Below are 24,833 nucleotides of genomic sequence, written 5' to 3'. Positions count from 1 at the left end.
AAAAAAACTTAGTATTCATGTGGTGTGTGTAATCTCCCATCTATGATATTATCGAGAGAAGTCCCTTGAAAATGTTGATGGCCCCAAATTCTGCAAAGATGCCTCTAGGCTTAGTCCGTCGCTTGAAGACTCTAATTGTATGGTTGGCCCTAAGATGCTAGATTGCTACTTAATGGTTTTGAACTAGTCCAACCAAAAAAGAAAAAAAAAAAAAGAAGAATAAAATTTTGAACCTAAAATCTCATAGATCTCACAAGACATTAGGAACCACTAAACTAACATCTTGCAGATGGTTTTATTGTTTCAATTATTCAAGCTAAAGTAATAAAACTATACCTAAGATGTGACTGATTCCTATCTAAAGAGAAAAACAGTTATTTCATACAAAATGATATATAAGTGAACATGGATTGGGTTATACTGGATTCGGATATTTTAAAACCAAACCCAAATCAACTCATAAGGATTGGGTTGAGAAATTTTCTCAAACTTAATAAAAATATTAGATTTCCATTCAACTATTTAATATCATTTTTCAATAACTAATTATAATTTACACAATTCAATTAACTAATTTGTACTCACTGATCCGCTTCTTCTTCAAATATAGCATTAAAGCTCATCATTTTCCAAGCTATACAGTTGAGAATTTTATTTTAATAATTTTTTGTATGAGGAATTTTTTTTTTTTTGGTTGTAGGACAGGAACATGCCATGGCAAGTCACCTTGAACAATGGGGCAGGTTCAGAGCAAAATCACTGCTATGCGTGGTGGGGGCAAGGCAGCCCTGCCTTATTGTCATCCCATTGTTCGACCCGGGACTTTATAAAGATGCATTTTTGACAAAATTTTCTAAATTGCATGTAAACCATTATGAAAAAAGAATTTTATTTATTTGTTATGCCAAGGAGACTCACCAGTAATTTTGTACTAAATTGTGTTGAATTATATGGATTTACAAATTATAAAATTATTTGAAGCAATTATTCAGCCTTGTATGGCAATTGTAAATTGTTTGGCCATTGAAACAAATTTCGATGAAAAAAAAATCTTTGCTCCTATATGGTCTGGTAGGTTAAAGGAGGAGAAAGTCTCTCACTTTTCCCTCACCCTTGGGTTTGTTTTTATTTTCCAATAACATCAAGTCAACAACATTCTCGTGCCTTTTTGTAATGCTGGTCCTATCAAAAACTACCAACTCAAACGTACTTGACATTCAAATAGTAAGTTATAAATAGACATTTGGAATTAAGAACTAAAACCTAAAGCTATGCTCATTACAATTTTGTAGTCTTCCAAATCACAGCAATAGTTTCATGCCAGCAGCAGCAAGAATGAAAGTCAACAAAATTACAGCTATGTTTTAAACACAAGCTTCATTCGATAACAATTCTTCAGCAGCTTTCCTATACCATAAAACACTATCACCACAAAAGGGTCATGTCTTACATCTTTTATGTCAAACCTGTAATCAAAATTATTCCTGAGCTTGAGGTTGAAAAGGCCTATCTAAATCCCTAGGCAAGGAGTGACATGTTAGCAAACATAACTACCAAATCATTCGACCAGGAAAAATTGTTTGAAACAAGAGAGTACATCAATTTATTAGTGACTTAACTTTTTTTTTTAAAAAAAATTTATGCAGTGACTTAACCTTTGAAACAGAGGCAGAAAAATAGTGATTCAATCACTTGTCATATAAGTGTGCACATTATCCTTGAACAGATCAGCAACAATCATTGGAAAATAGGCAAACTAAACTAAGCATGTAATTTTATTAAATTAATAGGCTTAATTCTTTTAAAAAGAACTAAAAGAATAAAGGCACTGAAAAATCATATAATTGAGTAAAAAATTTGACTTCCACTTATGCTGTATACAAAAGTAAGAGTATTCAATAATATCAAGTGGTCTATATATATCACTGGCCCACTTATCAATAATCTCAATAAGCCCAACCATCTTATATTATACAAAATAATATATTTTGATAATTCCAAGATTTTCAGCAAACTCTTAACATTTTCAAGCAGTTAAAACTTTTTTTTTTTTTTAAACAATAGAATCAAATGCAAAGAATATGAAGGCTTTATTTGATAAAGTGAAATATAAAATTAGACTTATTTATTGCTTATCACCAATAAGTCCACTCTCTGCACCCTGGATAGGATACAGAAATTAAACCCCTTTTTTTGGGTGGGTTCTGATTTCTGAAGGCAAAGAGATTAAGCTCATCAAAATTTTCATTTTATCAGAAGGGCAATCACATATGATAAGATTATGTAATGTATGCAGCACCATAACATTGCCATCTTTGAGGATGCGAAAAATGTTGTTGACACAAATATCAATTGGGCATAACAGCCACAATCCCCAAAATAATTTTCTTAATAAATTAATACGTCTGATGTTCGTGTCATAAACAATAAGAGAAAAGAAAGAAACAACATAATAAGAGCTCAAATTCAAATTGCATATTTGATACCAAAATACATGTCATTGAAATTCACAAAAATAGCTACCTTGCTAGAAACTTCAACAGACTAATCTTCATATTCAGAGGATGCATTTACCCCCATCAAGTAGAACCAAACTCTCCATAAAATTAGATGCATAACCAACCCATCTAATATATCTCTTTGATACAAGAATGTTCTGATTTAGATTCTTCTCAGGGTCAATCAAATTAAGCTCTGTGGCAATGCCAAATAGTTCACCATTGTCAGTGACGCCAAAAAGAGAATGAATCCAATCGATTGGTACAGATTTTCTAGTCCAAGACTCTACCAAACCATATTCCTTCATCACCCATATGTCGCATATGGGGTCTATATCACGAGACAAAACAATAAAAGCCAGCAATCCCTTGAACACTCCAAGACATCCTTGGTATCCATCTAAGGAATCCTGAGGCAACATTATCTTATGGAATCTCTCATCATTGACTTCGAAGGACAAAATGAAACGGCCGTTGTTAGTAAATGCTATACAGTGAAGTGCTCCATTAAAAAATATGAACGGTGAAGTATGATAAACATATCCAATGTTGGGTTCGGATGAATCCACCGATATTACAACCTTTCTCCATGAATCCGTACTCAATGTGTAAACCTCGGCCTCAGCCGGTCGATCTGGGCCATCTGGCTCTTCATCAGACTTTTGAGAACACATAAGTCTGAGAATCTTGAAATCATTGTTTTGAGAATTATAGGCAAGTCCAAGAGTGACCCAACTAAAAAATTCAGTCAGAAGAGCAGGAGCAAGCATCTTAAACTTTCTAATGCTTGGGTTCCAACATATTATAGTATCATCATCATATCTACTTAGGCAGAAGATGCCGTTACAGAAGCAATTGACGAAGTAACCATCCAAAAAGCAAAATGGGGTTTTAAACCTAGAAATCTCAGTCAATATGTGGTCCCTATTGCAAACAAATGCAACCAATTCTTCTTCATTAAATGAAAAGTACTCTGATTTAGATGTATATAGCAGATAATCATTGTGACTATCTTTATTGGATAATGATTTGGCTTCGTTGAGCTTGAAGTGTGTGGTAATAAATATGCGGCTGGTTATGGTGGAGTTCAAAGATTTTGAAACGCACCTGAATCGGATTAAAGGTTTCACTGGCAGCCGAGTCAGTATGTCGAATACGATGTCGTCCGGGACGCACTCGGTTGACAATATTAGCTTTTTCGTAGGTTGAGACATCGGTGGTACTTTTGGTTTGGGTTTGCGGCTAAAAGAAAGGTTTTTTTTTTTTTTTTTTGTTTTTTTGAGAAGATGCGGCTAGTCGGCTACAAGAAGGCAAAGTAAAAAAAAATACAGCGTGTATATATATACCTTCTCCACCTAAAAGGAGTCTTAAGTAAAAATTAAATACCTTATAATTCTTGAACTTTAAGTTAATACTGACACAATATGTATTAAACATTTTTATTTGTTGGAGAGGATATATACGGTTTTTTAGGATAGGTTTACAATGCCATGATACTACTAAATTCTATTTGCCCGCCGTTCTAAGCTTATCATACTCCTTTGTAATATATACTATACTTTTAGCAATAAATTTTCTAATTTTTATTAAAAATACAACTGGGCAAGAGAAATATAATAAAAATTTTTTTATCTAAAAATTTCTTGTGATAATTTAAGTCTTTTTCAAGTATGGTGGTTGTATGGCATCAACCAACTAAATTTAATTTTTAAAAAAAATGAAATTTAATGAATTTTCTTCAATTTGGTATAGTCACTTGGTGCAACCACGGTTTCTAAGCCCAATTTTTATTATATAATAAGTATATATATATATATATATATAGGGGGAAAATAACAACATTAACTAATAAATAAGATCCTTTATTTTGTTAAGATTCCTCCTAAACTCTTAATAACAATTTTAAAAAAATCTTAACCAAATAAGATTTATTGTTCATTGCTTCTTGCAAATCAAAATTTTTTTATTTTTTGTACTTCAAATTTACAACACCAAACAACTAATATAACCCCAATGTACTTACATAACGCTCATTCAACCAAATTCCTAAGCACAAACAATAGAACATATCAAATGAAAATACTTCCTCAATATGAAAATACATTTTAGCAGATAAACCTTTGCAATACCTAACACTATTCCTCACCTATGTCAAAAAATTTTCTATGTGCGTCAAATTATGATATGGGTTTTGTACTTGAGATAATAGAGAGATGATCACTTGAGAGATAACACCGAATCCAGGGATGTATAGCTTTGGAGCTATAAGAAATACTGAAGTTAAGGGGACTAGAAACATTGATTCTGAAAAAACTTGTTTTGGATATAACTTTAGTAAAACTTGATTTTCTTAAAATCGAGTTCACTTTTTAAAAAATCCAAAGATAATTTGTGTGGGGCCCAAACGATTTACGGGCCGGGCCCATCTACCTGGGGAAAATCCGAAGGCCCAAGCCGAGGAGGGCTATGGCCCAAACTCGACCAAATAGCCTATGGACATCGCCGAAGACGGCTCAGTCCTCGGCAGACCCAAAGTTCCCCCCCTGAAAGGAGGGCAGAAACGGTATAGGACCGAAACCAGGACAAAAGATCTAAAATATCCAGGGAAAGCTGCTCTTACTGCCATTCAATGCTCTGAACCTGACAGAGCTGCAGTTTTTGACTTTTACAACCACCCCCAACGACTTTGAATATGGACTGATGGGACAAGTATCAATTTTGGAAAGATTGACCCTATACGTGGACGAAGGACAATGAACGCAGGCGAATATAAAAGGAAAAAGAAGTAACCTAAAAAGGGGTTGGGAAAAATGGCCAGAAACCTGAGCCTCCCAGCCCACCTCCAGGAGAAAGACTCCAGGGGTGTAGGAAAACTTAAACTGGTACGAACACCGCGAAAACCCACCGCCTGTTAACTAGGGCCTAGCCTTCCAAACCCACGCTCTACAAATGATGTTGTTAGGGGCCTTTTTACGTGCGAACCCGACACTGTTACGGTCCGCCACGAATCGCGTCCTTACAATTGGCGCCGTCTGTGGGGATGGCTTGTGTGTTGGTATAGGAAGTGGGTCGATAGAATTTCTTCGTTATATCTAACCGTCGGTTATAGAGTTCTAGTATAAAGTTCTGTTAGGGACTATGTTTCTTGACTAGGGGCTGGGTTGAGGAACTAACTCCCTTAAAGCCAAGGTCCCCTGTAAGGAGTAAACTAGGCACCTGGTAACGTTAACCGTATGGATAAACTCTAGGGGCTTGGCCGAGGAGCTAACTCCCCTAAAGCCAAGATCCCATACAAAGGGAAAACTAGGTTTTGGACAGAACCAAGGCATTGCATGGTCCTCGGACCCAAGCCTCAGGGGAAACCAACTACCTGGATGTAATGAAAACTAGGTTTTGGACAGAACCAAGGCATTGCATGGTCCCCAGACCCAAGCCTCAGGGGAAACCAACTACCTGGATGTAATGAAAACTAGGTTTTGGACAGAACCAAGGCATTGCATGGTCCTCGGACCCAAGCCTCAGGGGAAACTAACTACCTGGATGTAATGAAAACTAGGTTTTGGACAGAACCAAGGCATTGCATGGTCCTCGGACCCAAGCCTCAGGGGAAACCAACTACCTGGATGTAATGAAAACTAGGTTTTGGACAGAACCAAGGCATTGCATGGTCCTCGGACCCAAGCCTCAGGGGAAACCAACTACCTGGATGTAATGAAAACTAGGTTTTTGACAGAACCAAGGCATTGCATGGTCCTCGGACCAAGCCTCAGGGAAACCAACTACCTGGATGTGGAAAACTAGGTTTTGGACAGAACCAAGGCATTGCATGGTCCTCGGACCCAAGCCTCAGGGGAAACCAACTACCTGGATGAGGAAAACTAAGTTTTGGACAGAACCAGGGCATTGCATAGTCCTCGGACTTAAGCCTATGGGGAAACCAACTACTTGGATGAGGAACCAACCATTTAAAGGAAAAACTATGGCCCGTAAACCTCGAAATCCCTCCGAAGAGAACTCCGCGTTAGCAGACGGGTTAATACCTTGATTGCGCGGATTCCTCGGTCCACCCTCGGATCCCCAATATCAAAGGGATTGATGCGATACGGCGCAACATATTACCCCAAAAGCACAACCAAAGTTCCTCGCTACTTAGCTACCCTTTCAGACGAATTACTTAGAGATTATCGTTCTCGGACATTGGTCTAGCATGCATCGCGTATTACTCAGCGCTTATCCCGGTTAGTTTCAAGAATTTAACTTATTGAAAGTTACCATTGGTATACTTGATAATATTTATGAGTTTAAATTAGTAGGAACCTGTGTTAAAGCATTTTTTCTGCCTGGAATATCCTTAAGGGCAAGCTTGCATTTAATATTCATGCATAAAGTAGTTGTTACGAAGAAGAAAGATATGTATGGAGAAATAGACACATATTTTATTAAAACAAAGGAACAGTACAGTGTACAAGGAAAAGCTGAAATTAGCTTACGCTAAAGCTGACTACATAAGTAAAGGAAAATACAAGCGAGTGGAGAGAAGGCCGTGGGGACAGCTCAGAGGAGAGGTTGGCTACTGCGCCAAGTTATTGTCGAAGGAAACTATTCCTCGACACTTCTGCATGCCCATAACTCAGGCAGCCAAAGAACCTGACCTCAGGCTAACACCATCTACAGAAAAGGTGCTAGGAGCTTGAGGTTGGGAAGCCCCCACAAAAATTTGCCTGCTACAAGGCAGACAGTGCTGATGGTGGAAATTCCTTCTCTGGACATACCGAAAAACTGGCATGACCAGAACCTGCTTCGGATTTTGACTAAAAGAGGGAAAAAGACCCTCTCCCCTATGACGAAATGGAATGCTCCCTTGAACTTGCACCTCCTTGGCCCGTGCCTCCCTACTCTGAGTCTCGGAGAGACATGACGCCTTTGTGGCGGAGGGAGCTCCTTTTTCCCAAGCCCTGCCTCAAGCATGATGAACTAAGGGAGGAATCTGAAGGATTTGTGTGTGAAAAGGAGCAACTTTCTCTCCTATTTATGTTAAAAGATAAGGTGGTGGCATTTAATTCGCGCAGCGTCCCAAGGAACGCTACAGACAAAACGTCTCTGGCTCGACTTCCAACGTCGTCTGCAACCCTGAGGTTAAAGGAGTCTCGAGAAGGTGCACCTCGAACACTGGGACGCCAAAAGGTACCGCGTGATCGAAAGTTATGGAAACACCTCTTAATTTGTGGGGCCCAGTAAATTCGCGGCCCAGGCCCGTTCGGCATATGGGCCCGGGGACAGAACAAAGGCCTTGTATGGTCCTCGTACTCAAGCCTATGGGGAAACCAAGTACGAAAAATTATAAAAAATTACAAGTTTTTGGGCAGAACCAAGGCCTTGTATGGTCCTCGGACTCAAGCCTATGGGGAAGCCAAGCACGAAAAATTACAAAAAATTACAAGTTATTGGACAGAACCAAGGCCTTGCATGGTCCTCGGACTCAAGCCTATGGGAAAACCAAATACTTGGATAAGAAAAGGTTTGACTCTCATAAGAAAGGTTACTTGGTAAAAATGTCAGGTCACTTCATCCACGGCTTAAACGCCATAAAATGTTAAGGCCAATAAAGGTGTAAGGAAGGGGGTGGAACGCCCCAGCATTTAGTCGTATAAGAGGGCTAGTCATTTGGCAGGGGATATGTCCTCGGACGGCTATTTCTCACACGGCATCAAGCCTTCGGTTCTTTCCTCGGCTAGTTCCGGGTGAGTACTATTTTTTACGGGTCGGCCTTATTGTGCCAAGCACTTCTATTAAAGCTATGGCGACATCATTTTATTATCAAATATTTCGGTCTTAGTCGTCATTGATTTAGATGCTATATCATCGTGCCGAGCAGCGCTTGCAAATTTATGAAAACATAGAGACATAACATGCGAAATAAGGTAGACAACGATTTTTATTAATATAAAAAAAAAATCATTACAACGTACAAAAAGGGGCTCAGACGAGCCTATACAAAATGTAAACTGCCTAAGCAACCATTACATCTGTAGTACAGAAAAGTAAACTGTCAAGCGTCTTTTAAACTCGTCTTCAAAGTTTCTCCAATCTCTGCCTCATTGCTGCTCATACTGAGAGAGGGACTCACTTTAAAAAAGAAAATGAATGAAGAAGAAGGAAATAGTAAGGAAGAAATCAATGACGAAGATGAAGGGGATGAGTAAAGAAGATGGAGGACATGAGTAAAGAAGGAGGAGAAGAAGAGAGAGAGATGAAGAGACAAAGAGAGGAACAAAAGATAGAAAAGAAACAGCACCAGGGCGGAACTGGTGCTGGGAAGACAATAAGAAGAGGGAGGGGGAGGGCACCAAGGAGCAAAAGAGGGAGAAGCAGAAGCACTTAGCCCCTGCCTCAGCCCTGACTCCTAACACGCCGGTGCCATATTAGGTACGCTCGTGAGGAGCCGGATGGTAACGATCTTGGGTGTTCTCGACTCAGTCATGTCGAAAGTTTGACGTGACGAGTCCCTGCTTCGGATTTTGACTGAAAGAAGGATGAGGTTGATTTTGAGTCTTCGCCATCCTTGTCCCGATCGGGCCATGATAAGTTTTATTGGAACGTGGCGTTTTTGGGAGGGGTGGGGCTTTTGCATCCCTTGTTGTTATGGTTAAGTATTTTACGATTAAGTGTATAAACCAGTGAGTAAACTGAATCCTAAGGGAGGCTAAGTATTCCAGAGTCGCAGGAGGATGAAAAGGGATTTTTGGTAAAAACAATAACCTCCTCCTGTCCTACTTATACAAAGGGCGGAGCGGGGGGCATTTAATAGGTTCAGATCTCCGAAGGAATCAGCGAACCCAAACACGCCGGTTCCACTTCTCCACCCCATCAAAATAAACCGTCGAATTAAAGTAACCTCGTGAATAGTGATTATTAAAAGCACGTTTTGGGATACCCAAGCGGTAAGAGCGCATCAAGCGCGAAATCAAAAGGCTACCTCATAGACCGGCGCGTTTCTTGGACAGATGAGAAGCCGCCAGCATCATTAAAGGGCCAAACTGATTGGGCCGTAGGAAGAGGTTTGGCATCACCAAAACCCCCCTTTCCAACCAAGAGGTTGGACAGCCGGGTTTTGAGGGGCTATTGTGGGGCCCAAACGATTTACGGGCCGGGCCCATCTACCTGGGGAAAATCCGAAGGCCCAAGCCGAGGAGGGCTATGGCCCAAACTCGACCAAATAGCTTATGGACATCGCCGAAGACGGCTCAGTCCTCGGCAGACCCAAAGTTCCCCCCTGAAAGGAGGGCAGAAACGGTATAGGACCGAAACCAGGACAAAAGATCTAAAATATCCAGGGAAAGCTGCTCTTACTGCCATTCAATGCTCTGAACCTGACAGAGCTGCAGTTTTTGACTTTTACAACCACCCCCAACGACTTTGAATATGGACTGATGGGACAAGTATCAATTTTGGAAAGATTGACCCTATACGTGGACGAAGGACAATGAACGCAGGCGAATATAAAAGGAAAAAGAAGTAACCTAAAAAGGGGTTGGGAAAAATGGCCAGAAACCTGAGCCTCCCAGCCCACCTCCAGGAGAAAGACTCCAGGGGTGTAGGAAAACTTAAACTGGTACGAACACCGCGAAAACCCACCGCCTGTTAACTAGGGCCTAGCCTTCCAAACCCACGCTCTACAAATGATGTTGTTAGGGGCCTTTTTACGTGCGAACCCGACACTGTTACGGTCCGCCACGAATCGCGTCCTTACAATTTGATACTTTTAAAATTGAGTTACAGACATGACAAAAAAATTTCATAGAATATTTTTTTAAATTCCCATGAAACTCAGTCTTAAGAATATCGAGTTTAGCATTGAAATTTTTTTTGAGGAACTCGAGTTCCAATTGGATTTTTTTTTTCCCTAAATTGGGAAAAGCCACGGATGCTCATCCAGCATGGCAAAAACTTACCTAAAACTCAAAAACATTAAAATTAAGTTACATTGAATCTCGATTTTTTAAAAATTGAGTTTCAAAACATGGACACGGTGCTTAATAGTTTGAAAATAGGAATATTATGCTGGATATTTTAAAAATAAACCCATTTTCCCCGTCTTTTTTATACAAAAATGTTCCAATGCAGCACAAGACTTCTTACCGTTTCAGAGTATGCTAAAGAAGCTAGACCTTGAGGTTTGGACAGTTATCGCTTGGTCTCTACTCTCTATTGGAATGCCCGTAACAAGTTTGATTTTGAAAACATTCAGCTACAACCAAATGCCATCCGTGATGGAGCTACTGTATTTTTTGGAAGAGTACCAGCACTTCACAGCAGCTCAAAAAAAATAAAGACTTATAGCAGAGTCCGTTTTTGTCAAGCGTGTATCTTTTACAGCAACGTCTATATCGTGTTTAGCTGCTAAGCCTGCTAGGCTCTTTCGTGAGCTGTTCACTTTTTCGTCTGCTCGTTTGTCACTAGATCAGTTTTTTGTATACTTAGCTTTCTATCTTTTAACTTAAAAAAATAAAAATAAAAATAAAAATTTAGGAATTTTATTTTGGCCTGAAATTTTTAAAAAATATAGGAATTTAAAATTGAGTGCTTATACTCAGTTGACCAGATTCTTTAAACCTTTCTAGGACTTAATAAAGTGTGAGTGAGGGTGTCTTGTGACCAAAATTTTTTTTTTTTTTGATTAAACCCTAGCAAGAAAAACAATTACATTAGATTATTTATTTTACACTCCATTTCAATAAAATATTATTTCTTTATCAATTTTTATTACTCTCCCAAATAATTTCTCCCTCCCTCTGTGGATATGAGTAAAGAAGTAATAACGTAATCCCAAATTAAAAACTAAACATTCAAATAGTAAAATTTGGGATTAAGGACTAAAAGCTAAAGCAATGCTCATGACATTTTTGTCACCAGCACAAAAATGAAACAAATATTATGTTTACTAAGCATATATTCGTGTCCATGACATTGCCATGTCAAAACAAATATAATAACATCTTTGTTTTAAACAGAAGCTTCATATGCTAACAATTCTTCAGCAGCTTTCCAATGACAACATAAAACACTCACCACAAAAGGGTCATTTTTTATAATTTACATCATTTATGTCAAACCTGTAACCAAAATTATTCCTAAGCTTGAGGTTGAAATGCCTGTCTAAATCCCTAGGGCAGGAGTAACATATTAGCAAACTTAACTACCAAATAATTCAACTAGGAAAAAAATGTTACAATCAAGACTCAAGAGAGTACATCAATTTATCAATGACTTAACCATTGAAACAGAGGCAGAAAAATAGTGATTCAATCACTTGTAATATTTTAAGTGTGCACATTATCCTTGCACAGACCAGAAACAATCAGATTTATAACTTAATGCTTTTAAAAAGAGCTAAAAGATTAATGGCATTGAAAAATCATAGATTTGAGTCAAAAATTTGACTTTGACTTCTGCTGTATACAAAAGTAAAGAGTATTCAATCATACCAAGTTCTCTATATCACTAGCCCACTTATCAACAATCTCACTAAACCCAGCCATCTTATATCATACAAAATCATATATTTCAATAATTCCATGATTTCCAGCATACTCCAACTAATTGAAGCAGTTGAAACATATTTTATAAAAAAGCAAAAGATCAATCAACTATGGCTGCAAAGAATATAAAGCCTTCTATATGATATCGTGAGAGCCTTATTTATTGCTTACCACCAATAAATCAACTTTCTGCACGCAGAAATTAAGCCCCGATTTTTTTGGTGGGGACTGAAAGCAAAGAGATTAAGCTCATCAAATTTTTCATGAGGGCAATCAGATGCGATAAGATTATGTTGGCTAAGCATGTATGCAGCACCATGACATTGCCATCTTTGAGGATGTGAACAATGTTATTGACACGAATATCATTTGGCATAATAGCCATAATCTCCTTTAAAAAAATTCTAAATAAATTAGTACGTCTGATGTTCATGTCATAAAAAATAAGAGGGAAGAAAGAAACAACATAATAAGAGCTTGGATTCAAATTGCATATTTGATACCAAAATACTTGCCATTGAACTTCACAAAAATAGCCACCTTGCTAGAAACCTCAACAGACTAATCTTCATATTCAGATGACACATTTACCCCATCAAGTAGAACCAAACTCTCTATGGAATTGGCTGCGTAACCAGCCCATCTAATATTTGATTCCATTATAAGACTGTTCTGAAGTAGATTCTCAGGGTCAATTGATATCAGCCCCATGAAATTCTCAATTAGCAATTCACCATAGTCTGTGCAGCCATGGAAATGATGAAACCAATCGATTGGTACACATTTTCTGGTCCAAGACTCTGCCACGCCATACTCCTTCATCACCCATAAGTGGCACATGATGCCCCCAGTAGCTAGATAGTTAGAGATAATAATATAAGCCAGCGATCCCTTGAACACGGTAAGATATGATTGGTATACATCTAAGAAATCCAGAGGCAGCATTATCTTATGGAATCTCTCATCATTAATGTCAAAGGAAAAAATGAAACGGCAGTGTTTGTTAGTTAGTTTCAAGTGCAGTGCTCCGTTAAAAAATATACATGGTGAATTCTGATAAAGATATCCAATGTTGGGGTCGGACAACTCTGCTGACACTACCTTTCTCCACGAATCCGTACTCAATGTGTAAACCTCAGCCTCAGTCGGTGGATCTGGCTCTCCAAGAGACCCTGGGAAACTCACAAGTCTAAGAATCTTGAAATCATTCATTTGAGAATGATAAGCAAGTCCAAGGGTGGCACAATCAAAAGGGTCAGTCAAAAGAGCAGGAGCAAGCATCTTAAACTTTCTAATGCTTGGGTTCCACAAATATATCATATGATCACCATTGTTTTCGTTACACCTATCAAGGCAGAAGATGCCATTACAGAAGCAATTCATGAAGGCATCACAAATGGGAAAGGGGGTTATAAACCTGGAAATCTCAGTCACTGTGCGGTCCCTATTGTAAACAAGTGTACGCAATTCTTCGTGAAAAGAATAGCCCTCTGTTACAGGTGTATATAGCAGATAACCATTGTGACTATTTTTATTGGATAATGATTTGGCTTCGTTAAGCTTGAAGTGTGTGGCAATGAAAATGGGGTTTGTGATTATAGAGTACCATGATTTAGAAACGCACCTGAATCGGATTAAGGATTTCACTGGTAGCCGAGTCAGTATGTCGAATACGATGTCGTCGTCCAGAACACGCTCGGTCAATAATCTTAGCTTTTCCGTAGGTCGAGACATCGGTGGTACTTTTGGATCTTTGGTATAGGTTTGCCGCTGCCAGAAGGTAAAGTAAGAGGAGCCAAGTTAATAGACTATTATTTTCAGTGTGTTTGGTTGAAAAAGAAAATGCTTCCTTTTTAGTTTTTACATGTTTGGAAAGACTGAGGGGAGTGAAAAAGAAAAGAATATAATATATTTAAAGGTCATTTAATTTAGATATATATTTTTCCTTGAATACTCCAAATAAAAATTGAAATTTTAAAGGTCATTTGTGGTGACCTCCAAAAATTGCAACATTTTTACTTGCCTTTTTCCTCATTTCTACCCATTTAGGGTTGATGAGAAAAGTGGGCCTTGGTGGATAATTAATCCCTCTACTTTCTCATTTTCTTTCTTATAATGCCAACCAAAGAAGGAAAATTGTCATGTCAGCACAATTTTTTTTTTTTTTCCTTTCCCTTTGTTTTCAAACAAAGCTTAATTTTTTTTTACTGTTTGAGGTGTCACAAATCACTTATTAAAACAATCTAAACATTCATTTATTTGATATTTGAAGTTTATAAATCACATTTATTATCATATTAGTAAAAATTTTATAGCATGTTTAGTATTTTACAAAAAATAAAATAAAGAAAAAATAGGATGAAAATTGGTGTAACTACTAGTATAAAACAAATTTTAATATAATTAGAGCACTTTACAAATATTTTACTAAATAAAATTACCACCGCGTACCCTTGATGCAGTGGTTATTCCACAAGTATATATGCTTGTAGGGTGTGAGGTGTGGGGGGCAAGGGTCGAAGTTCAAGTCTCCAAAAGTGAGTTTCATACATATATACACTTAAATTAGGTTATAGTAGAATTTCAATCTTGTATAAATAAATAAAAACTAAACAAAATTAAAAACGCCTATCATCAGTCTCCACAATTTATACTTAAATTTTATTTATGAATAATATATAAGTGTATATCAACATGCCAAATAATTGTATTTTTTATTCATCTTTTGACTCACTTCTCTTTGCCACTTGGATTAACTGATGTTTGTATAGATAAATTGATGTTGGCAACCTTTGGATTGGCAAACGATGGAAATCAGTGATGCTCTTGACGCTATTGTTGTCAAGCGATAGTAGAAGGGTCTTTTTGTTGTTGAAGGTGCTTTGCAAAGGAGATGGTGGTGTTGCTATGAAAGGAAAGGTGGTTAAGAGAAAAACAAATATTAATATGTTTAGAGATCAAACTAATATTTAAATAAAATAGAGAAACTAATATTAAATCTGATGTAAGTGTATGTGACTTTGAGTTTGTTAAAAGAAAAAAAGTGAAAATTTTATTTTCTAGACCGAATAATTTGACTAAAATTGTGTTAAGACTGATGTGAATGCTCTAACAATATGATTGTGCCAAGAGTATCAATGGTCATATATATATATATGACCATCGATACTCCTCTAACTATTTTACACTATAAGAAATAAGGATGCAGTTTGACAAGTTTTTCTAATTTGAATTGTACATAATCAATTGTAAAAAAGGATTATCTTTATTTGTCATTCTAAGGATCCTTACTAGTAATTTCATAATAAATTGTGTAGAATTCTATGAATTTACAAAGGAAAAAATTATTATAAGTCTCCCAACCTAATATGGCAATCAGGAATTTGTTTGGCCATTGAAATAGAGTTTCAACGAAAGAAACTCTGTTCCTATTTGGTCTGGTAGGTTAAAGGAGAAGGAGGAAGTCTCTCAATCTCTTTTTATTATTATTATTATTATTTTTATTATCTTAACTTATTTTTAGGGATGCTGTTGTGCTTTTAGTAATGCTGGTCCTATCAAAAGCTTCGAGCTCAAAATATGCCTTCAACAGATAGTAATACAAAGAAACTCAATTTCAGCCTCATGACAAGGAACTTCAGAGAAATGCTATGGACAAATATCTCTATCACCCTATTGTATAGCACAAATCATACAATCCATCCTTAGAACTTTGGAATCTTATTAAAAAGCAATTTATAAGCTTAACAAGCAATTGGATCTAGTTAGAGTAGTCAACAAATAAAAAAAAGGTAATTGGATCTATTTAGATGCCCAACCTTCTCATTCAAAATATTTATCTTGCAGTTCAAAGATATACATATAACTCTGGAGCAAGCAATAAGATGGAATGGTATAAGAAAGAAACACTAGAGTAACTAGCTTTAATATTTTCTTTGATACAAGAAAACTTGAGTAAGGACATCAGTGGCCACACATAAAACAACAAACAAATGATTAGTTTCAAAATTCTGGGCTAGACTATGGATCCTCAACAGATTAGTTAAAGTTGACCGCATATCATACAATGTCCAAATGATTGTCACTGGTGTTTTGAATTTATATAATCATCTCTCTTCTAGTGAAGCATAAAATTATTCTATCAAAGTTATATAACACATTTAAAACAAACTTTATGTAACTAAGCAAAACAATATAAAACATGCAAAAGCCTTATAAATTGCAAGCTTGTAAATTTGCCGCATCTACATCAGTTAATGCTGCACATAAAAGAACTCCAACTTAAAACAGGATAAAATGCAGCCACAAGATAATTCACACGAGCAGTTAACATATTCTTTTATCGATAATAGCTAATAACTTATACACACACTTGCTTTTAACTGAAATCATGACCTCAAGACACAATTTCTGTTAAAACAAGTCTGTGTGATAAACAATGCTCTTCTTTAATTCCAAGTAGGATTTATCTTATCTCATTATACATATTAATGTATCCCAAACCAAAAGTGCTTAACATACAAATAGCAAGTTAGAAATAGAAATTTGAAGTGCTGGGTAGCATGGTAGCCTTGGACAGAGCAGCAACAATCAGTGGCTAGTAGCCTACTAGGCAAACTAATAAATGTATCTAGTCAAAAAAATTGACTAGGACTTCTACTGTATACAACATTAAGGCAGTTCCACACATTCCTAATTGTTCATGTTGCTATGTCCACTTACCAATTATCTAACTAATCCCAGCCATCTTATATCAAACAGAATCATATATTTCAATAATTTGGATGTTATATTGAAAAGGATTGTTTGTGCTGCCTTGGTTTGAGCAAGTACAAGTCTGTCGCCCGCCCCTACTATATCTCTCTCTTTCTCTCTCCACCAAAAACCACCGGCAGCTCCACCAAGAGATCCCTATGCCACTAATAGGCCCACCCCTCTTTAATCATTAGTCTATTTCGTTGCTTCCTTAACCACTGTAATGACTGTATCTCTTTGTTTATGCTAACTAAACAAACCTCAGTATGGACTTAAACTAGTAGATATCTACAGTGAGATTGCCATCGATCCACTAAATGTTTAAAATCGATCTTTTTCAATAGCCACTGACCCACTACTTTCTTTAGGTATAACACTAAAGCTCTTCAGTTTCCAAGATATATATTTTTTTTTTGAAAAAAAAAAAAATTTCCGTATGAGAGATTTTATTTTTTCCCCTCTTTATTTGGTTGCATGACAAGAACAAGGCATGGCAAGTTGCCCTGACTAGTGAGGCGAGTTCACTAGACTACAGATGGGGGGTAAGGCAGCCATTATCCAGCCCCACCCTGCCCCGCCATGTTGCCATCCCATTGTCGGTCACAGAACGTAATATTGAAAATTTAACAATTAATTTATTTACCATACTAGAAATAAAGATGCAATTTTTTTCTAATTTGTACATAATCCAATTATGAATAAAAGAATTATCTCTATTTGTAATGCTAAGGATCCTCACTAGTAATTTCGTACTAAATTGTATAGAATTTTATGGATCTACAATAATAGCAACAACAACAGTAAACAAAGCTTTAGTCCCAAAATTTTGGGGTCAACTATGGATCTTCAATAGATTATATAATTATTTGAAGCAAGTATCCAACCTTGTATGGCAATTGGAAGTTGTTTGGCCATTGAAATAGAGTTTCAATGAAAAATCCTCTGTTCCTAATTGGTCTGGTATTTTAGAGGAGAAGGAGAAAGTCCCCCACTCTCCCTCCTTGCATGGAAGAGTATGAGAAAGACACACTAGAGTAATTGGCTTCAATACGTTACGTGATACAAGTTAAACTTGTGTAAGGACATCAGCAGTCACACATACTATGTCAAAATTATTGACACTGGTGTTTCGAAGTTGTATAATTATCTCTCTTCTAGTGAAACATAAAACTATTATATCAAAGTTATGTAACACTTTCAAGACAAACTTTATGTAACTAAGCAAAACAATGTAACATGCAAAAGCCTTCTTAAGTAGCAAGCTTGTAATTGTGTCGCATCTACATCAATTAACACATCACATAAAAGAACTATAACTTAAACCAGGATACAATCCAGCCAAAAGATAATTCATACTGGCAGTTAACATATTCTAACATTTTAAGCAAGTAGGTCTTATCTGATTATTGCTGTCATTTACCGAAATCCAAACATATCAAGGCTGGCTAGCCTTTTTTTTTTTTTTACTAAGATAAATCAGTGAGCTATGCACAGGTATTTTTGACTAATGGATAAGATTTAGGTATACTTACATCGATAAATAAGCAGTCATATCTTATAAGTCATGTAATTGAACTCTATTATAAGCTTGGCACAAAAGGGTCTCCCTGAATTTCTAGGTCGGGAGTAACAGCTTAAGAAAATTATACTACCCTATCATTCAATCTGGTAAAAGGTTTCAATAGAAGAAAGTGCATCAAATTGTTATTATTATCTGAAACTTTGAAACAGAGGCAAAAAACAATGACTAATCAATTGCATTTGGAAACATTCACTTGCATAGTAGTTTTGGAAAGATCCGCAACAATCAGTGGCTAGTAGGCAAATTAAACAAAACATATATTATTTAGTAAAAAATTTGACTACGACTTCTACTGTATACAAAGATAAGCTCTTAAGGATTTCCCTTTCTCTTGTTCGACAAAGATAAATGTGGCATTCCATGTCACAGCCATACTTTCATGTCTGCAGCAGGAAGGAAGAAAGCCAACATAATAACAACTTTGTGTTAAACAAAAGCTTCATAATCCCAGCCATCATATATCATACCAAATCATATATTTGATGAATTTCATCAAATCCTAACAATTTCAAGCAGTTAAAAACATCTTTAAAAAAGCCTTCTATTTGATATAGTGAAATATAAATTTGACTTAATCATTGCTTACAACCTAAATATAAACTTTCTGCATCCTGTGCAGATTGCACAAGTTCAGCCTCTTTTTATTTTTTTATTTTTTTTTATAGGGACTAAAGTCAAAGAGAAGCTCATCAAATTGTCCATGTTGTCACATGGGCAATAAAATAAGATAAGATTATGTTGGCTAGGTATGTATGACATTTCCATCTTTGAGGCCGTGCACAATATTATTGACCCTAGTATCAGTTGGGATATAATAGCCACAATTCCCATTAGGATTTTTTACTCGTTAATAAATTAAGATAAGATTATGTTGGCTAGGTATGTATGACATTTCCATCTTTGAGGCCGTGCACAATATTATTGACCCTAGTATCAGTTGGGATATAATAGCCACAATTCCCATTAGGATTTTTTACTCGTTAATAAATTAATGACTCTAATGTTCATGTGTTCAACAATAAGAGGTGGGAAAAATAAAGAGAGCATAATAAGGGCTCAATTTAGTAGTCAAATTCCATATTTGATACCAAAAATACCTGTCAACATGAACTTCACCAAAAATACCTGTCAAATTCCTAAGGCGGGATTTAAATGGAGAATGACGGGTTTTTATGGAAACTTGGAAACAAGTTTGAGAAAGGAATCTTGGAGTCTTCTCCAGTTTCTCAAATCTCAGTATCAGATGCCATGGATGTGCCTGGGAGATTTCAATGAAATTGTGTCGGCAACAGAGAAATCGGGAGGCCCGGATAGAGCCCAACAGCAAATGGAAGGTTTCAGAGAGGCAATAGATTTTTGTAGGTTCCAAGATATGGGGTATGAAGGACCGAAGTTTACCTAGTGCAATCAAAGACCAAATGAAGGAAGAATTCAATTAAGGTTGGATAGAGTGCTTGCTACAGTTGAGTGGGTAGAGTATTACCAAAATGCTAGAGTTTTTCATATTGTAGAACCAACCTCTGATCACTGTGCTATTCTATTGATAGACCAAAAACATCCACCAACTCAAAGGGGGAGAAGATTCCACTTTGAAAAGGCATGGACTAAATATGAGAAGTGTAAGGAAGTTATCCAAGAAGCGTGGACAAACTTCTCGGGTATACAATCAACAGTTGGGTGGGTTAAAGGTCTAAAGGAGTGTACAGCTGGGTTAACCAAATGGAACCAAACTGATTTTGGTTACTTTCCTAGGCTCATCCAAGAAAAAAGGAAATCGCTCCAAGCTCTTGTTCAAGAGGACAGAGAGGGTAGTAGAGGAGCAGAAATAAATGAACTCCAGAAAGAAATTAATGAGCTTCTGGAAGAGGAAGAGATGAGATGGCACCAAAGATCAAGAGTTCAATGGTACCAAAAGGGCGATAGAAACACCCAATACTTCCACCACAAAGTGTCGCAAAGAAGAAAGAAAAATGAGATTAGAGGTTTATGGGACAAGGATGGGAAATGGTGTGAAGATGTGGGAGGCATATTAAGCATAGCAACAGAGTACTTTAATGAGTTGTTCTCAACCTCCTGCCCATCCGAAAGTGAGGAAGTGGCCAATTTGATTCCAAGAAGTGCTACCCCAGAGATGAATGAGCAGCTCACAAAGGAATTCCAAAGGGAAGAGGTTGTTCAAGCTGTCCACTCTATGCACCTAACAAAAGCCCCGGGCCCTGACGGTATGTCTGCAATTTTTTACCAAAAATATTGGGATGTTATTGGCAATGATATTATTAATACTGTTTTGAATGTCCTAAACTCAAATGCTTCAGTAGCACCCCTAAACCAAACAAATATTGCTCTTATACCAAAAACAAATAGCCCAACCAAAATGACTGAATTCCGGCCTATCAGTCTGTGTAATGTGTCTTACAAAATTATATCTAAAGTCCTAGCGAATAGATTGAAACCAATCCTGTCCACCATCATTTCAGAAAATCAAAGTGCTTTTGTCCTTGGCCGCCTAATAATAGATAATGTCCTAGTTGCTTTTGAAATTATGCGTTACTTAAAAAAGAAGGAAGGAAAAGAAAGCTATATGGCCATTAAGCTTGATATGAGTAAGGCCTATAACCGGGTAGAATGATGTTTTTTAAAGAAAATCATGGAGAGAATGGGCTTTAATGAAAAATGGATTAGCTTGATTATGAATTGCATAACTACTGTGTCTTACTTTGTACTTATTAATGGGGTTGCTCATGGTTGTGTCACCCCCACAAGAGGCCTACGCCAAGGAGACCCAATATCTCCATATTTATTCCTTCTTTGTTCAGAGGGTTTTACAGGTCTAATTTTGGAAGCAACTATAAATAATAGACTCTCTGAAATCTCAATTTGCAGAAATTGCCCTACTGTTACACATCTCCTTTTTGCCGATGATAGCATCATATATTGCAAAGCAAGTGGACAAGAAAGCAGGGAAGTACTAAGTATACTTCAAAAGTATGAAGAAGCCTCAGGACAAAAGATTAACACGGATAAATCATCTGTGTTTTTTAGCTGAAACACTAAGGAGGAGAAAAGAGAAGAGGTGAAGGATATTCTTGGATCAATGCAAGATACCCAACCAAAGAAATACTTGGGGCTGCCTTCCATGATTGGCAGATCCAAGAAACAAGTTTTTAACGAAATTAAAGAGAGGGTTGGGAAGAAGCTGATGGGATGGAATGAGAAACTATTATCCATTGGAGGTAGGGAAATTCTTATAAAAGCGGTGGCTTAGGCTGTGCCAACATATGCAATGGGGTGTTTTTTGCTTCCTAAGAGTCTTTGTGATGAAATGGAAGGAATCATGATGAATTTTTGGTGGGGACAAAAGTATCAAGAATCCAAGATTGCTTGGGTTAGCTGGTCAAAAATGTGCAGAGCAAAGAGGGAAGGCGGCATGGGTTTCAAAGATCTCCAGGCCTTCAACTTGGCTATGCTTGCAAAGCAGGGGTGGCGGATGCTAGAAGAACCATCATCATTGATGGCCCGCTTGTATAAAGCAAAATACTTTCCAATCGGCGATGTTCTTGGGGCGAGTATTGGAAGTAACCCATCTTATGCTTGAAGAAGTATCCATAAAAGCTTGGAGGTTCTCAGGTAAGGCACTAGGTGGAGAGTGGGGAATGGTTAACTAATTCACATTTGGGATGATAAATGGTTGTCAACTCCTACGACATATAAGGTCAGTTCTCCTCCAAAAGACTTTGGGGCTTTTCCAATGGTATCATCCCTTATAGATGAAGACACAAAAATGTGGAGAAGGGATAGGCTGGTTGAGATCTTCTTACCCTTTGAGGTGACTACCATTCTTAACGTTCCCTTGTGCCATCATCTTCCGGAGGACTCCATAATTTGGGTGGGTAATAAAAAAAGAATTTTTTCTGTGAAGAGTGCTTATTATGTGGCCAAGAAACTGTTGGATTCAGACATTCAAGGTGAGACTTCAAGGGGAGATGTACATGCCCCTCTATGGAAAAGAATATGGCAACTAAATATTCCAGAAAAAATGCATATTTTTGCGTGGCAGTTGTGCATGAATGCTATACCCACCATGGTGAACTTAAACAGAAGAGGAATCCAAGTTGATGTCCTATGCCCTATATGCAAGAAGGAAGAAGAAGTTGTAGAGCATGTCATTCCAAAGTGTGAGTTAGCAAAGGCAGTTTGGTCAAAGTGGAGTGATGGTCCGAGAAATATTTTGGAGAGCAGGGGTGATATTTCTAATCTGGCTCTCACAATAATATGCCTGGGAACCCAACGTGACCTGGAAATCCTTTTTGGTGTAGCCTGGACGATCTAGTACCATAGAAACCAATTGATCTTTGAAGCTAGCACAACTACAGCAGATCAGGTGTGGGGGACAGCAACTAGTATGGTGGAAGATTTTAAGATTGCAAATAATTCCTTTGCAACAAGGAAAGAGAAGCAGCCTAGAGCTTGGAGGCCTCCACCAGAAGGTTCTTTCCTTATAAATGTGGATGGAGCAATCCTAGCTGTGGATGGTCATTCTGGAATTGGCATTGTCATTTGGGACTGGGAGAGTCAAATTGTTGCAGCTATTAGTATGCCTCTTTCTAGGAAATTTGCAGTGGAAGAAACATAAGCATTGGCTATGGAAAAGGGTGCTATCCTAGCTATGGAGTTGGGCTTGGGGAATGTCATTTTGGAAGGGGATTCTATGCAAATGGTCCAAGCAGTAAAAGACAAAGATTGTAAAGGTTTGGCTGGCAACATCATTTCTGGTATAATCCTTGAAATGTCCAATTATAGGATGGCAGAAGTTAGGCACATAAGTAGGAATGGAAACAAGATAGCCCATGAACTTGCTCAACAGGCTAAGAGAGGTGGAGAGTTGAAGAGTTGGACTGGTACAACACCAGATATTGTAGCTGATCTTCTTGGTATAGATAGTTTCAACTAATGGAATTTGTTTTGTGGGCTGGTCTGCTTGTGGTCTGTCTTTTTTCTTTTCTTTGCTATCTTGTTCTGTCAGTTTTGAGCTCTGTATTGGCTGTTTTGCCTTCCTTTTGTTTGAAATATATGTTTCAGTTTCAAAAAAAAAAAAAAAAAGATTAAAAATTAAATGCCTTAAAATTCTTGTGTATATGTCAAACGTTTTTATTTTTTGGTGGGGATAAATACGGTTTTTGGAATAAGTTTACAATGTCATGATACTACTTGTAGGGATAATGGCCCAAAATCATATATTGGGCTTTGGACTTTGTCCGAGGACGTTATATGGTCCGAGAAGGGACAAATAGTTATCAGGGGTTCCAATTTAAAGTCTCATAAATAAGGAACAAAGGGAAGGTGGTCCTAGGAGGAACTCCTTCTTGGATATGATGAATGCAGCTCAAGTAAGTATTTTAGCAGTTAGAGTGATCTTCCAAGAAGCTCCAATGATAGGAATGTGCTTCATGAACATAAAGAAGGAAGGAAACCCAAATATATCTAAGGGAAAACTGTTACCACCGCATTAAATGCACTGCAGCTACTTTTCTGGCCGCATTTATGTGGAAAAGACCACTGAACAGTGCTATCTTGCCATGGTTTTAAAAACCGGACCAGACTAGCCGGTCCGACCGGTTCAATCGGGAACCAGCCACTAATCCGATCCGATTATGATTAAAAACCGAAAAACAACTAAAAACCGGCCGGTTTAACCGTGAAACCAGAAACCGGTACAGTTGAACTGGTTATTGGCTGGTTGTGTTGAGACTGAAAACTACACCGTTTTTGACATTTTTCCCAACCTAAAATTACGTTGTTTTGGGGAAACCTAACCCTAAAAACTCATATCCTCTCTTTTTTTTTCCCTCACAACCCTCTCTCACACTCTCAGCTTCCGTTTCCTCTGAAATTTTTTTTCTCACTCTTTCTCATCTTCTCTGTTCGGCTTTGAAATTTGGTGGTCGCCTTTTTCCCTCACACGCCTCTACCTCAACCTCCTTTTCCTCTTGGCCTTGCGGTATTTTGAGCAAATGAACGAGCTTCAAAGGACAAGAACTGAAGAACAATTAATCTTTTCTCATCTTCAGTTCTTGTAAAAGAAAAGAAATTTAGGGAAGAAGCAACACTGACCTGTTGTAAAAGAAATGATATTTTGAGAACATGCTAGCTGTGGAGTGAGGTTGAACTTTGCTTGGCAGAGAGAGAGGTAAAGGAAGATGTGTAAAATGAGGAGAAGACATGAAGAGTGCAGAAATAGATTCAGATTGTAGAAGCAAGTACTGATTGAATGGGAAAAGGAAAAGAAAGTGGGGGTAGGTGGAGAATTTAATGTAAGCAAATTTTGAATTGATGAATGATGATCAAGTATTGATCCACGGGAAAAAGTGTAGAAAGTGGGGGGTTAGGTAGAGAAAATTTAATGCCAATGGAGATAGGTGGAATAGTAGGGGAGTTATTTAGTTATTTATTTTTTATTAT

At 37.4% G+C, this 24,833-nt stretch overlaps 2 protein-coding genes across 2 annotated transcripts; both read right to left on the bottom strand.

Annotated features, from left to right (window-relative positions):
- Window positions 1–2,557: 2,557 nt before the first annotated feature.
- Window positions 2,558–3,712, bottom strand: LOC115951525 (F-box/kelch-repeat protein At3g23880-like). Its single transcript, XM_031068707.1, has one exon. It carries the CDS (start codon window positions 3,710–3,712, stop codon window positions 2,558–2,560), a length of 1,155 nt encoding a protein of 384 aa, XP_030924567.1.
- An 8,696-nt stretch (window positions 3,713–12,408) lies between these two features.
- Window positions 12,409–13,907, bottom strand: LOC115953828 (F-box/kelch-repeat protein At3g06240-like). Its single transcript, XM_031071631.1, has one exon. The coding sequence runs from the start codon at window positions 13,769–13,771 to the stop codon at window positions 12,599–12,601; it is 1,173 nt and encodes a 390-aa protein (XP_030927491.1). The 5' UTR covers window positions 13,772–13,907; the 3' UTR covers window positions 12,409–12,598.
- Window positions 13,908–24,833: the final 10,926 nt, after the last annotated feature.

This window comes from Quercus lobata, chromosome 7 (genome assembly GCF_001633185.2).
Source record: "Quercus lobata isolate SW786 chromosome 7, ValleyOak3.0 Primary Assembly, whole genome shotgun sequence".
NCBI classification, from domain to species: Eukaryota; Viridiplantae; Streptophyta; class Magnoliopsida; order Fagales; family Fagaceae; genus Quercus; species Quercus lobata.
The sequence above is the reverse complement of the archived record's forward strand: the minus strand, read 5'-3'. Positions and strand labels throughout refer to the sequence as shown.